Source organism: Dysidea avara, chromosome 8 (assembly GCF_963678975.1).
Source record: "Dysidea avara chromosome 8, odDysAvar1.4, whole genome shotgun sequence".
NCBI lineage: Eukaryota > Metazoa > Porifera > Demospongiae > Dictyoceratida > Dysideidae > Dysidea > Dysidea avara.
The window spans coordinates 5,204,997-5,219,925 of NC_089279.1; the positions used below are offsets into that span (position 1 = coordinate 5,204,997).

Consider the following 14,929-nt stretch of genomic DNA (forward strand, 5'->3'; position numbering starts at 1 on the left):
ATTAACAGTTTTCTTGTAAGATTTAGGTAGTTTTAAGTGCTGTATTGGTGTGTTTTGTATCAATATTTCCTTATTTGGCTCTTTGTTCCATCGGTAAACAATGCCATTCGCGGTTATTATGATGTCATGAAAGAGACTGAGTGGCTCCGCAACAGGGTGATAAGTTAGTTATCACTAGGTGATAACTAATATATCGTACAGTAGCAGCGCCGCTCTGTCTAGCTGTATGGTAGTTATAACCCAGCGCGGCGCTTTGATACTTCCACGCACTGGGATGTAAGTAACTGTAACTAAATAGTTCAGTTGCAAGTAATATATAATATGTAACTAGTTACTTTTAAAAAGTAACTTGCCCAACACTGCAAGTAAGTACAGTCAGATAAGAAATTACTACAAGCATTTTCAAACCTATACTTAGCTATAACACAAGTAGAAGGAAAAGTTAATAAGATTAGGGATCAAAGAAAAAAAACAAGAGAATACGTAGCTAAAAGCAATGAAACAAGAAAGCTGCCTTTAGCTACCTACAGATATACTAGTGGAATTTAATCCTCACTTCAGTCTATAACCATGACTGAAATAGGGTCCACTAGTAATACAATAAAATTAATCTTGTGTCTGAATACGCACCCTAACAATCAATTATTGAAATGTGGAGTGGCCATTATGCTTCTTCTTCAGCTATGTCCTACCTGTTACAAAGCATTACACATAAAGAACAGCACAAGAAATATCTGCAATCAATCTAGTTGTCATGGAAAATACAGGCAATTAGCATGATAGCCAGCCACAGGGAAGCCATATTATACTACCACATATCGACACTTTAGTGTTACCAGCGAATAGAACTGGGACACAAAGGAAGATTAAGGTAAGTCCATGCTTCGTGAATTGTATGTACTGCGGTATGCCAAAAGGTACTTGTTGGGCTGAAGTGATGTCTAGCAGTGAAAAAAATCATGCCTGTAGCCCTAAGTGTTATCAAGTTATATATCAGGCAGGCAGTTGGTAGAAAATTCTGCTAAATAAAAAAATTTAAAAGTTTTGCAGCAACTTGTTTTGGCCACTCTAAAGACACATTTGGGATTAACTGACTATACCTCACCAATACTGCCAAGGTGCCATGAAGGTATTGTGAGGCTGGTTTTGGGGTAATCTGTTCTGGTCTGAAAAACCTAAATCTTCAGATCCCTATGATAATATAGTACTACTGTAGTCTCATGTGGCCAGACCCTATTTTCTCGGAGTGGTGTTTATCGATTTGCAATTATAAGCATCCCAAGGGTCTGATCCAGAATCAACATGCCAACTCGTTTTCACACCCTGAGCTAGAGCTTGGTGTGTTTAATCAACTTTCGTCATAAAATGTACACTTCCTTTTAAATTTCAAGCCATGTACACACTGGAAATGCTATAAGCAATTGCTGGTAGCAACGGTGAGAGACACAGAGGCTGTTTTTCTATGGTTGAAAAGAACACAGACCCATTCCTTGATAAAGCACTGTGAAAGGAATCAGTCTATGTCCTTTTCAGCCTTAGAAAAACGCTAGCCTCTGCGTCTCTTATCATTGTTACTGGCAATCGTTCATGGCTTTTCCATAGCTTGAAATTTAAAAGGAAGTATACATTTTACAGCAAAAGTTGATTAGTTACCCTGAGCTCTATTGTGAAAATGAGTTGTCATATTGATTCTGGTTCAAGGGGGCACTTATTAATCGAAAATTGGTAAGTGCCACCCAGAGAAAATAGGGTCTGGCCATGCGAGACTAGTACTACTGTAGTGTATGATACACAAGTACACAATGTTGCCTTGCGAGAGTGCAAGCAATTTAAAAACTTACTAATAATAAGAGGCGCGGTACCCATTTCACTTGCGAGCATTCATCCCAAACAAAACGGGATGAATACTCGCAAGTTAAACAGGTGCCATGTCCCACAAGTATTTTAATTGCTCGCACTCTTACAAGACGACATTACGTTTGAGTGGCACCATACTAGTACTCCCATGCCTGCCATTACACACAGTAAACACTATACTAGTCAAGTACCTGTAGTTTCCTGTGGTCTCCATCACATCATAACAGTCAGTCAGTGGTAGTATCTCATCATCAGCCACTGTACAGTAATCCACTAGTACTTGTAGCTCCTATTGGTGGGGTACTATACATGGTATCATGTGATCCATATGACATCACCTTAGATCTGACTCTAATCATCACATTGTGCCACTGTCCATCATTCACTCTGATGATGTTGCTTGTTGCCATGGCTACTGCAGTACCACCTCCTAGTGACATTTTGGCACTCACATGACCTCCGGGGATGATCTCAGCAGATAAAAAGTCCATCACCATGCCTCCCTCCCATCGTATGCTTAGCAACAAGAGTCCACTGGATGCTGTTGTAGCAACCTTTAATTGAACAGACCTTTAATATAATTAGTCAACCTACTATATGTGAAATACAATGACCTTTGTGGTCCCTACTATACAGTACTATTGTATTTGTATTACTCAGTCAGTCAGTTACTCAGTCAGTAGAAAAGTCCGTTTAATAAACACTTTTTAAAATTCCATAGCAACTAGTTGAAGTTTCGGATCAATCCGAAAGCATGTTTGGGCTAAACCAATGTTGCCTCATCAGTCAGTTACTCAGTTAGTAGAAATTCCGTTGAATAAAAAAAATTAAAATTCCGTAGCAACTTGTTGAAAGCATTTCAGGTTGACCTGAAAGCTTATTTGGGCTTAGCTAGTTTCACCTAACCAATACTGCCTCATTGTCGTCTGGGAAAATTGAGGCTGGTTTTTGGATGATGTTATTTTGTGGGCGTTTGAACAATTAAATAGTATATCAAGATCAAAATGCAGCAGATAAGTCTATTGGACAAGGAAACCATGTAATGCTAAAGTTTATCAACAACTTCAATACACTCCATAAAATATGTTTCTCAGTAGATCATTTAAATCACAAAAATGTTCAGGATCATTCAAGTAAATTGCAAATCTGATTGTTATATAAACTTTAATAAACTACTCTAATAGAACATACACTTACAGTATCTGTGGGGGCTCTATTGAGATTTTACAGTGTATCAGGCATGGGTCATGATCAAGTACATGTAAAAGCAAATAGTGACCACATTAATTGTTGGTAACAACAAAAGTTTACAGCATCGTATCTACATTGTTGGTACTTCAAAGTACTTCTTCGAGCACATACATGCACTCTCAGTACAACCAATACTGTACTTGGGTCTCGTCCCATGTCTGTTGTTACAATGTGTTCTTCAAATCCATTGTGCCATATGAAGTGATAAATAAATAGTTATCTCTAATATTATTACGGCTTTACAATGATCAACACTGAAGGTCTGACAGCATCTTGTACTACTTTGACATTACTTAGCATGGCTAATAAGAAATGGGAAAAAACCCTCCTACCCCAGGATTCAAACTGCAGGCCACCCAATGACAACACACTGTGCATACAAAGAAGGTACTTAAAAAGATGTGAGAAACTTAAACTCTTATGATGAAACATGCAAACCATACACCTTAAGAAATAAGCAGCAAAATTTTGAAATGTCCTAATAGAACAGTCACTTACTGTTACAACTGCATCACACAGTTAATGTTTCACTTCTTAAAAACAAGACACACAGTACACACAAACTCACTCTGAAACTGATGACTCCAACAGATCGGAATAGTAGAGTATCATATGCTCTGTAAGCTGGTTGTAGTGATGACCCCATGAAACTGACTGTTAGTAGCTCACACTGGGGACCCTTGAAGTCTTCATCACATTGACACATCTCCAGGGTAGAGGGGGTGGGGGAGCATGTCCCACCATTTCTGCATATATCATTAGAGCATGGTAATTCACAACGGTCACCAAAATGTGTGGGTGGGCAGTCACACATGGCTCCCATTCTTGTGCTACGACACTCCCCTCCATTTGAACAAATACTCTGATTTGATTGGCAGAAATCTACTTGTTGTTCACACCTCTCCCCAGTGTTGCCAAGGGGACAGAAAACTTCACAATAAAGGCCAGCAGCAAATAAAGGGCAATCACAACCAATGCCATTGTCATGACAACTGACATTATGCAAACACAATTCATTATCACATTCGTCAATTTCACTCTCACAATTTGCTCCAGTGTAATTAGTACCACACCAACATTGGTAACCATTAGCAACCTCTACACAGGTGCCATCATTTTCACAAGGGTCAAGATCACATGGGTTAGCTATGCTACAATCATCCCCAGTATACCCAGCTTGACATTGGCACAAATAGCTTCCATAGCGACCAGCAAGACAATTAGCACCACCAACACCACAAGGCCTCGTCTCACACTCATTTAATGGCCACCGACACTGAGGACCAGTAAAGCCAACAGAACACTCACAAATAAAATCATCAGTTGTATCTATACATGAACTATTGTGATAACAAGGATTGGATACACACCCACCTCCCCTAACAACTGATTCTTCACATAGCAACCCAGAATATCCTTGACGACAGTGGCAGGTGAATCCATCACGACCGGCTGAACACGTAGCTCCATTACGGCAAGGACTTGGTGTACAATAATTAGAATCAGAGAAATAAGCATATTCACAGTTGTCTCCATAATAACCACCGGAACAATTACAATAAGATGAACCTAATCCTAGTATACAATCAGCACCATTCAAACAATCTCTATTAGAGCAGTCGGCATCACTGATAGAACAATCTCTGCCTCTTGTGCCATTGGGACAAGTACATTTGTAATCTGTTATATCATTATGACATATACCACCATTTTGACAAGGGTTACTATAGCAATGGTCAAATACAGTTTCACACCTGCTGCCTGTTGCCCAGTAACCACAGTCACATGATCTCTCCTGGATCACATGAGCAGAATAGTAAACAAAGTTGTATGAAACTGTAGAAATACGACTGTTACTAAGGGAACTACTTGAAATGCATCTTCCAAGATTAAAACAAAATCCATCATAACAGACATCAATTGGTATGGTAACTAATGGAATATTTCTTGTTATAAACTCATTTCTAGCATCAAATAACCTCCTGCTAACATCAGACAAAGATTGAACATTTCCTCCATGTATCACAACATCAGTGTAGCCGTTGTTAGGACTAATACTAATAATGTCTGGTTGAGATACATCCACCAATTCAGCTATTAGCTGTGGTAAAGTGCTATAAAATGACTGGAAGTATTGTTCTGTACTAACTCTGAATGTGATCCCAAGTAGTTGATCAGTATTAGTGATGTGTTGTACCATTAACAAGACATTGGTTGTTACCGTGACACCACTGCTTGTACCATTAACCTCTAGTACATACTCGGCTTCCATCGGATCATTTTGTCTCAGAAATAAGCTGCAGTTGTCATCCACTTCTAAAATATTCAGATCACCTGACACAGGGACACACCCCTCTAAAATACTACTACTGTCTGAGTCATTAACATACACGTCACCAAGGTAACCAGCCTGGAATCTTCCATCTAAAGCATTTACAACAACAATCATGTCACCGTCATATGATGGGCTATCATTGATATCACTGACGATAACACACACCAATGACGTTCCTGTTAATTGTAGGGGGTTCCCCTTATCGGTAGCTGCAATAGTGAGCATATGTTTGTCCACCTGTTCACGGTCTAGCCCCACCCCTCTACCATCTTGCAATCCAACCAATCCGGTAGTCTTATTTATTGTGAAGTATCCTTCCTCATTGCCAGCAACAATTGTGTACATGTCAATCATACCCCCAGGGCCCGTGTCAACATCATTAGCAACCACCTGAACTAGGCTAGTGACAATTGGTATGTTCTCTGGCACAGTGACACTGTATACTGATTGGCTAAATTCTGGCGGGTTATCATTAACATCCATCACATCAATAGTGACAGAAACACTAGCAAATAATTGTGGTGTTCCATTGTCCAATACTATTATCTCTATTTGGTGTACATCACTGGTCTCGTAATCAAGTGAACCAGAAAGCATCAATAAACCACTGTTGCCCTGGGTTACCACATCAAAGAGAATGTTGCAATTAGCAACTGAATAAGTCAACTCAGCATTAACACCATCATCGAAATCAGTTGAGTTAACTGTTACAATCAGTGTTCCGATTGGAGTATTTTCAGCCAATGAAATTTGATGGGTTATTGTTGATGGAATTGGTGCATTATCATTACTATCCAGTAATTGTATTTCCAGTGTTGCCATGGTAGTGCTTGTACGTGAGAGCATGCCCATGTCAGCAATTGATATATGAAGTGTTGACCTTTGATGGACGGGGTTCTCGTAGTCACGGGAACAAGCTAACTTCACTTCACCAGTAGTGGAGTTGACTGTGAAACAATTGTCCGAGTTGTCTGTGTCCAGAATGAATTGTATGGCTGCATTAGTACCTGTATCCATGTCAACAGCTGGTATATAAAGGAGGGTGTGTCCAATTGGCGAGTCTTCAAACAAACGAGCAAACATATAAGGATATGGAAACAGTGGATCATTATCATTAACATCCAATATTTCAATCAATACTTCAATGTGACTTGATAGTCGCATAGGAGTGCCATCATCCCTAGCTGTTACCATGACACTAACCAATGGGGTTTCCTCACGATCAATTGGCTGAATCACAAGAAGTTCACCAGTAGTAGAATCAATGGTAAAACGATCTTCGCCTGTTGCTAGGTGATACGACACTGTACCATTTCGACCATTATCAGGGTCCCTAGCTTGTACCGTAACTAGTGACCTTTGTGTTGAGAGGTTTTCGTTAAGAGAGGTCACTACTAAAGGGTGAAGCCATATTGGTGGATTGTCATTAATATCTGTCAACTGTATGGTCACCATAGCAACAGCTATACATCCCTCTTCTCCAATAGCAAATGCTAGGAACTGTAACCATGGAAATTCCTCTCGATCTAATTTACTGGCACGGACAGCACCACTGTCATCGACAAACAATCTTCCATTGGCTAAACCAGTTAGATGGTAAATAATGGAATCTGAATCCACGTCACTGGCTGTTAACTGTAAAACAATGGTATCTATGTCAACTTCTTCGGACAGTACAACAGAGTAGTTATTAGGGATGAACACCGGAGGTTCATCATCAACATTAATAATGTTGATTATTGCTACGGTTTCATCTGAGAATATCCCATCTGAGACATGAATAATTAACTGGTAGTCACGACGATTAGAGTTGTCATAATCCAGCAGTTGCTGTAATAACAGATCACCTGATCTTGTGACAGAGAATGTACCATCATTGTCACCGCCAGCAATAGAATAAATGTGCTTGCCACGATCTGATCGGTCCAAATCAATGACGCTAAATTGATACAATCTACTCAGCACTGCTGAGGTTTCCATAACGCTAATGTTGTAAACTGATTGGTTGAAATAAGGCGGGCTATCATTGACATCATCAACTGATATTGTCAAGGAGGCGGCAGTTGTCCTACCATTAGAAACAGCTCTCACAATCACTGAGAAATTAAACTGTGTCTCAGCATCAAATGACCTCAAGGTAGTAATTACACCTGTACTAGCATTAATAGCAAAGTCATCATTATGGTTGCCAAGGGAATACGAGACAAGTCCAAATATACCACTGTCTGGGTCATGTGCTGTAATCATAGTAACACGGGTGGTGGTATTGGCATTCTCTCTTACAGAGGCAAACAAGAGGAGACTTGGAAATTGAGGTGCCACATCATCCAAATCTGTTACATTAACAATTACTAAAGCAATGTTAATGGCGGAATTGCCAGTACCCAACACAAGAGCAGTGACAAGAAACTGAATATGATATGGACCAGGTGACAGACGCTCATAATCTAACACTGCACTAGAATTAACACCCACCACACCACTATTAGTGTCAACAATTAGGGTACCTTCACTATTAGACTGATAGTCTGGCCCTCGCAGGGCTTGGTATACCACTAGGTTTCCCAATGATATGGTTGCTATGGTGATACCGATACTGCCTCTGGTAGACTCAGCAACAGACATTGCGTAAACACACATAGTGTCATTTGTTTCCATGGAAATGGTGTATGAACAGTCAGTAAACACAGGGATATCCCCTGTTGGCATGGCAACCTGGACAACAATGGAAGAAGAGAGGGGTGGATCATCTTGATCCCTAGCGATGACATGAAATCGATAATCCTGATTGGCTAAACTATTAGACACAGTAACCACGCCTGTTACTATGTCAACAGCAAAAGGGACATTAGTGTCATTAATAAAATAAGTCACATTGCCATAGTTACCCATGTCCCTATCATTAGCACTCACTTGTACAACAAACTGGCCAATCGATGAAGGGGTAGCTATACCAACATCGTAACCATTAGCAACAAACATCGGCTTGTTGTCATTAACATCAATTAGAGCTACCCACATTTCACAAAAACCTTGCAATCCCCCACCATCTGTTGCTAGAACTCCTAGTTCAAACCCATTAACACTTTCACGATCATACACTCCAGAATTAGGTGATAATTTAGTAACAATTACTCCTGTAGTCTCATTTAGAGCAAACAGGTCGGTAGGCACCAAAAAGGAATAAGTTAACTGTCCAAACCGACCAGCATCATCGTCGGTAGCAAGCACCGTGGTCACATGAGTACCGATGCTGGGGTTTTCCCTTAATTCAGCTTGACAAGTGCTAGTATTGAACACAGGCCGATGTAGATTGGTGTTAGCAAGGCTGATTGTAACTAACATGTGCGTAGTACACGTCAAGTCAGTAGTAGTCACATTGAGCAAGTAATATCCATGTCCGTCCATCTGTAACAACACAATTCTACCAGAGGTGATATTAATTTGGAATAGATTATCAGTATTACCTCCAACAATGGCATATTGTATGGTAGTGAAGTTATCAGGATCAAATGCTTCTACTGTTACTAACTTCAGTGGAACCATACTTGTAGACAATGTTTCTGATGTTAATTCTACCTCATATTGTGAACTAGTAAACTGTGGACAAGTGTCGTCAAGGTTACGTAGTGTTATCAGCACACTGGTCTCTGAAGAGAGGGGCATGTTTCCATGGTCACTAGCTGTGACCACTAACTGATATTGTCGGTACACTTCATAATCCAGTGTTACCAGGTTACGAATTGCTCCTGTGCTTGCATCAACTTCAAAGGTTTCCATGATAGCACTGTCTCCTTGCAATGAATATATTATGTGTCCATTACTCCCCTCATCATTATCCGTAGCTGTCACCATAGTAACAACAGAACCAGGGGGAAGTCCCTCATTAATAACAACATCATAAAATGAGCTATCAAATGTTGGGGTCTCATCATTCACATCTGCTACCATAACAACAACGGTAGCATTGTTCCTAGTTCCACCATCTTGTACCTGTACGATGATATTATAGATTGGAGTGGTCTCATGGTCTAGGGGCCGTGACACAGATAACAGCCCAGAGGCTGGTTCTAGTATTAAGTCTCCTTGTGGATCACCAGATGCTATCGACACTGTTACCATGGCAGCATCAGAATACACACGTACAACACTAATCCTGGTCCTAACTCCGATATCCTCTGCTATTGATATACTGTAACGATCATGTTCAAATAATGATTGAGTTAGTGCAAAGACAACATGAATCACTAGTGAAGCCACAGCAACATCACCATCCGATGCCACTGCTTGTACTACAAGACTATGCTCAGCCACACCCAGTGGAAGTGCTGAGCTGATGACCCCATTGGTGGAATTCATCCTAAACAATTCCTGGTTGTTTCCAGCTGTAATAACGTACTGTACTGGAGCAGGACTAAGAGTTGAAGTTTCTACAGCATAAAACTGGTACAGGAATAGACCTGTGTCTTGAGAACTTGATGTGTAACATTGGAATGGAGTTTGTCCAAGAAAAGTGATCGGGTTGCCATGACAATGAATCACAAAAACAATAAGGATGACGATGGTCCGTAACATTACCTGTAAGACAATATGAATACAGCAGACCTTACCACATCATACACATATGACACATTTGGGGATTGTCAAGTTTAGACAGATGACCTAATTAAACAGAAATCTGATTGCAAGATATCTCAGATAGTAAGGACCAGAATAAACCTTTTCCATAATGACGCCACGCTAATTTCTATTTGGGGTACTCTTACGTTTTCGAGTGATGTTTCCTATGACACCAATACTTTTGATAAATTATTACAAGATTAATAAAACCTATATCAAGGTGCAGTGATCAGGTGTGGTTACTAGAGTAATATTTCCACTCTACTTAGAAAACCAGACAAGAATTTCGTAAGTAGCATAAACAAATTCCATTCAGAGCATTATACCATTGATAATATAGTACAAGTAGGGATTCACAACAGTGATGTCACTACGGACAATCCTCATTATGGGTAGGGACTTTGAGTGGCGATATCTCACCAACTATACTTTGTTTGTCCTTGACAGTTTCCTATTCACTATTAGATTAAGTGAAATCACGGCGGTTTGCAGCCAGTTTGTCTCGGAGCTTCTTCGCTGTGGTTGCTCAGGTGTGGCACCAATAATTTTTGTGGCACTATTACTAAGGATTGTGACAAGGTACGAGAATATTTTAAGCATCAACTAAGTCCCCAATGACTGAAGATTTGTATGAAGGTTATATTTTGCAAAGCGAAGCTGATTCTGAGCTTGTAACCAAGACCCATCAAACCCATAACGAGGACTGTCCGTACATAAAACTATTAGTTTCTACGGAAATGATGTCATTGTTGCGAATCCCTGTACTATATTATCTCAGATTATACTCATATTTGCCAGTTTTACCATGATATTTTCTTTCTGGATTACACAAACCATTCATGATCTTTACTTTATCACCCATATGATCCAATACTTGAAAATAAAACATTAGAGTACCACAAATAGAGAGCACCATTTGTAACTGACATCAGGCTTATTCACTCAACCAGTTTTTCTTTCACCTCACATTTTATTAACACGACAAGCTACAATTAACCATACTAGAAAGTGATAATGTAGCAAATAAAATCTTGGCACTTAAAATCCACAAGGAATATTATAATGTCATTATAATATTCCTTGTGGATTTCGTCATTATAATATTCCTTGTGATTTCTTTATATGCTTAATGCCAAAGGTTAATTTTGATCACTATTCCAGCCCCAGATAGCTACCTGTAACTCCACATACATCACAATCAATAATGTCACTATTACAAACAACCCACAAAGTGACACATACTCTTGTTAACGTATAAATTTAATACTGCACAGTTGTTAACTGACGAGAGAATTGTGCCTACAATCCATAAAATTGATTAAATTTTTAGCATACACAAATATGACATGAGCCGGCTTGCCATGAGTATAGGGCAACTTTCAAAATTGGCCACAAGACCACGCTGGAAAACAGCATGTCACTTGCAAAAGTTTCACTTTTCACAGATCAGTTATGATAGCTAGTATTTATAGGCACTCGATCATTAACACTAGAGAGTACTCAAATACCAATAAAATAATAATTGTTTCAGCCCTGCTAAAAGCTACTAGTATTTGTAATAGCTATGTTACATGTGTGAAATGTTAGTTGATGAAAACTCTGCACCTAGCTACATCTTCTAACTTAGCTGATGAGCAATATTTCACTAAACTTAGTTCACTTACAAAATCCAACACAATGTATTCCATCCAGAGTTGACATGTCTATTTTGTTTATTAATTTGTTGGAATAATTCTAAATTGTTTGTGGTAATTTCTAATTTGTTTGTTTGATTTGAATTAATTTGTTAGTTAATAATTGTAATTTGTTTCAAGACAGCTGGCCAGGAGATAAGCAGCTGGCCAGGAAGGCTCTGGCAATAATACAAACCACATTTCCTGTAGTTACTCATCAATCAATTTGCAAAGCATGGGTGTAAACACTTCCTACGTCTTGTATAAAGTTAATCTTCTGAGTGGGGCAGTACATATCTTTTCCAAGAGAAGATATCACCGCACTTACAAATTCACTCTGTATAAAGTACACAAATGTCTTATTGACGTACACAACGTTGTGCACTCAAGCGTATTAACAATTCTATTAATCCCACCCACCGCTCTTCACACATAATCGATGATGGCTGATTGATATTTAACATCACAAACACAATAACTCACGCGATTGGTTCAAGATTTTATCAGTAGCGAATACGAAGGATTTAATGCAGGCGTCACTCGCAGGTAGACAAGCACATCGCCACGGGCGTGTTCAAAAATTCTCACTGGCGCGATTTCACACATACAAATGAAAACCACGTGTAAACTATTACGCTAATTTGAAACAAGAGGTGTGGCTGACTACTATAACTTAAGCGCACGCGCTAAAACTATTCAAACTAAATTCTATACAATTTTCCATTTCTCTTCAAAAGCTGTACACAATTTAGCACAAGTCAAGGCGGCAGATAAATGATATTGACTGATAGCTACTTCTTCTTCAGTGTAATCCACATCAACACTGCCATGAGCCATTGCACCAATCACAAACACTATTGGCTTGTCCTCTGCATATGTCCGCAAGTCCATTAGTTTGTCAGAATGAAATGAGGTGCCAATCTTCTTGCATCCGGTAGGCAGGTGACTTGTAATTGGGTTCTTTATAACCTGAAGTGATTAGAATTAGGTAAATATCTTATATGCAGTAGTTACAAGGCCACTCTAAATTGAGAATACAGTTTTCCTTAAGTTTCAATGTGTTGTCGTAATTTCACAATTGATAAATTTAAACCACCGCACAAGTAAAATGTGACTGATCTATTAGACCATGACAAATTAACTTATGTTTCACAAATACAGTGGGTCAGTGTTTTGGCAAACTAATGCGATCTCTTAAAACAGTGCTAAATATGGCTATAGACTCCTACACATTGTGCAAGCAGTAGTACATGAAGTAAGAAGGGAGAAGGAAATGGAGCTCCCTCGAAAGTTTAAATCCTGCACCTATAAAAATCAAGATACTCTAACAGTGCAGTCATATTATATTCTAATAAAAGTCAGTTACCACTGAAATGATTATTATTGTTCAACCTGCCAGGTCACCAACAGGCAGGTAAACAGTCCATGAGACATAAGAAACCCTATGAGCCAATCCAAGGAACTCTAAAATACTGTATTCTCTTCTAGCTAATCACCATAACTAATATAATTATAGTGGTATACAGAAAGCCTTCCATATGGCAGCACAAGAGTTCAATGTCATAGGCACCTTGTGGTTGGGGGAGGGGGGTAGGATAAAATAAAAGCTAAGCATGCTAAATTAGGGGGGCATAAATTTTTGAAGAAAAAAAACTAACACTTCAAGATTACGAAAATCAATTTTAGAGGTGCTTGCCATAATCGTCGATCTGAAGTGTTGCTGAGGAGTCACTGTACAAGCTGATAGTTTCATAAATTCTTTATGGATTGCTGATTGATAGAAAGGTAGATTATAGTAGACAGTTGGTGGTAAGTAGACAGTTGAGAACTTAAAGAGATGACTTGAAATAGCTAGCCAAATTATTAGGGGGGCTACACCTATGAATGCAGATACTCAGAGCAGAGGACAGTAAAACACATTCTCATTGTAGTGGCCAATATATTTTACCTTTAATAATTTCATGGGACCATCTGAAGCATGGATACTTAATTTGTGAAGCAGTTGAACTATTAAAACATGATGGATGAATGAGGGACCAATGGTATGTTGACTCACTCATTAGTCCAGCAAATCTGTTGAAAGTACGAGGAATCCTGACATGCGGACTGACCTCAATTAGCACATTTCGCTCGGTGTGCAGGTATACTTGTAACCTACCAGCCTGATTGAGTGGGCTGTCCAGCAACATCATTAGACACTGGTAAAATATTTACAAGTGATTAAAACTTCTAACTAGACCCACTGACATACCTGATGAGTGATATCCGGACGTGAAGCGGCCACATCTCTTCCGTTTTTCTGCAGTATCGACTTGTGCGCATCGCAGTTCAGCAGCTCGAATTTCTTTCCTACCTATGCACGTGATCACACAGCTATTGCTGAAAGTAGCTCTTCTAAACCTTCACAGTCTCCAGCGAGGCGTTTTCGAGTACTACAATTAGCCTGGGCTGAGAATCCTTATCTTTTAGCAGCTTAGGTACCTTCCTAGGCCTCTCATCTTCGTCCTCCTCGTATGGGGTAGCCATGTGCACGACCCACAATCAATTCTAATACGTCACGATATGGAGCCTGTAGAAACTATTACCAAAAGTCTACACGGGACAGAAATCTATTTCTATTATCTCAAAATGAAGGCGAGTATTTTCATATGGGTAGGAAGGTCCCCAGCGACGTTAAAAGAATTAACAGTTGCCATGGATTTGCCGGTAAGCGCCCCCGCTTTTAATCAGATGATGTTCATGACCATTTTAGGGCCACACTCCTTCTCAATCACAGCTAATGGGTAAGGGATGTTCCAGCCAGATAGCTAGCAGAATTGGTTAGCCAAATATAGTATTCATCTTGCTCATATATTTTTTATATGCAGCTGAGAAATACCATTGTCAAGTGTTCCTTAGCTGTAACATTGATGACCCAACGTTACTAACAGACATTGAACAGATTATTAAAGAGCATTTAGAACAGTCCAGCCAACAATGGCAACAACTTGCAACATAATAAAGACCATTGTAATATCATATATGGTAGAATTGTTACAGTTAAAATGTTGGTTTCAGCCCACTTGCTGTTGTTGAGTAATTTGTTCTAAAGAGAAATAAATGCATTACAAAGACAAATTAATTACCGACACTTACTTGGTTTTCCTATCTTTCCATCCTTCCAATGAGCTACGCGTACTGTCGTGTTCTCAGC

The 14,929-nt window shown here is 39.3% G+C and overlaps 3 protein-coding genes across 3 annotated transcripts in view; 1 reads left to right on the forward strand and 2 right to left on the reverse strand.

The window, feature by feature from the left end:
• Nucleotides 1–12,335, reverse strand: part of LOC136263105 (protocadherin Fat 1-like) — a 34,347-nt gene extending 22,012 nt beyond the window's left edge. Inside the window, exons 1-4 of the mRNA XM_066057591.1 lie at nt 12,220–12,335; nt 3,677–10,021; nt 2,196–2,411; nt 2,049–2,146 (exon numbers count right to left, since the gene is read on the reverse strand). Coding sequence (XP_065913663.1) covers nt 2,049–2,146; nt 2,196–2,411; nt 3,677–10,018 — 6,656 coding nt within the window. The 5' untranslated portion in view covers nt 10,019–10,021; nt 12,220–12,335. The remainder of the gene's footprint in view (nt 1–2,048; nt 2,147–2,195; nt 2,412–3,676; nt 10,022–12,219) is intronic.
• A 103-nt stretch (nt 12,336–12,438) lies between these two features.
• On the reverse strand, nt 12,439–14,302 carry LOC136263118 (ribosomal RNA small subunit methyltransferase NEP1-like). Its single transcript, XM_066057605.1, has 5 exons — nt 14,137–14,302; nt 13,988–14,089; nt 13,793–13,934; nt 13,685–13,743; nt 12,439–12,705 (listed from the first exon to the last, which is right to left on the reverse strand). The coding sequence occupies exons 1-5, from the start codon at nt 14,260–14,262 to the stop codon at nt 12,445–12,447; spliced, it is 690 nt and encodes a 229-aa protein (XP_065913677.1). The 5' UTR covers nt 14,263–14,302; the 3' UTR covers nt 12,439–12,444.
• On the forward strand, nt 14,267–14,853 carry LOC136263121 (proteasome assembly chaperone 4-like). Its single transcript, XM_066057609.1, has 3 exons — nt 14,267–14,442; nt 14,489–14,555; nt 14,604–14,853. The coding sequence occupies exons 1-3, from the start codon at nt 14,299–14,301 to the stop codon at nt 14,732–14,734; spliced, it is 342 nt and encodes a 113-aa protein (XP_065913681.1). The 5' UTR covers nt 14,267–14,298; the 3' UTR covers nt 14,735–14,853.
• Nucleotides 14,854–14,929: the final 76 nt, after the last annotated feature.

What these genes read in the sequence shown, in the direction of transcription:
- LOC136263118 (XM_066057605.1), bottom strand. Translation starts at nt 14,262, where the DNA reads ATGGCTACCCCATACGAGGAGGACGAAGATGAGAGGCCTAGGAAGGTA. An exon ending in GTCCGGATATCACTCATCAG is followed by an intron (nt 13,935 to 13,987) that starts GTATGTCAGTGG and finishes ATATTTTACCAG; the next exon opens with TGTCTAATGATGTTGCTGGA. An exon ending in GTCCCATGAAATTATTAAAG is followed by an intron (nt 12,706 to 13,684) that starts GTAAAATATATT and finishes TAATCACTTCAG; the next exon opens with GTTATAAAGAACCCAATTAC.
- LOC136263121 (XM_066057609.1), top strand. Translation starts at nt 14,299, where the DNA reads ATGGAGCCTGTAGAAACTATTACCAAAAGTCTACACGGGACAGAAATC. An exon ending in CAGTTGCCATGGATTTGCCG is followed by an intron (nt 14,443 to 14,488) that starts GTAAGCGCCCCC and finishes TGACCATTTTAG; the next exon opens with GGCCACACTCCTTCTCAATC. An exon ending in CCAGATAGCTAGCAGAATTG is followed by an intron (nt 14,556 to 14,603) that starts GTTAGCCAAATA and finishes TTTTATATGCAG; the next exon opens with CTGAGAAATACCATTGTCAA.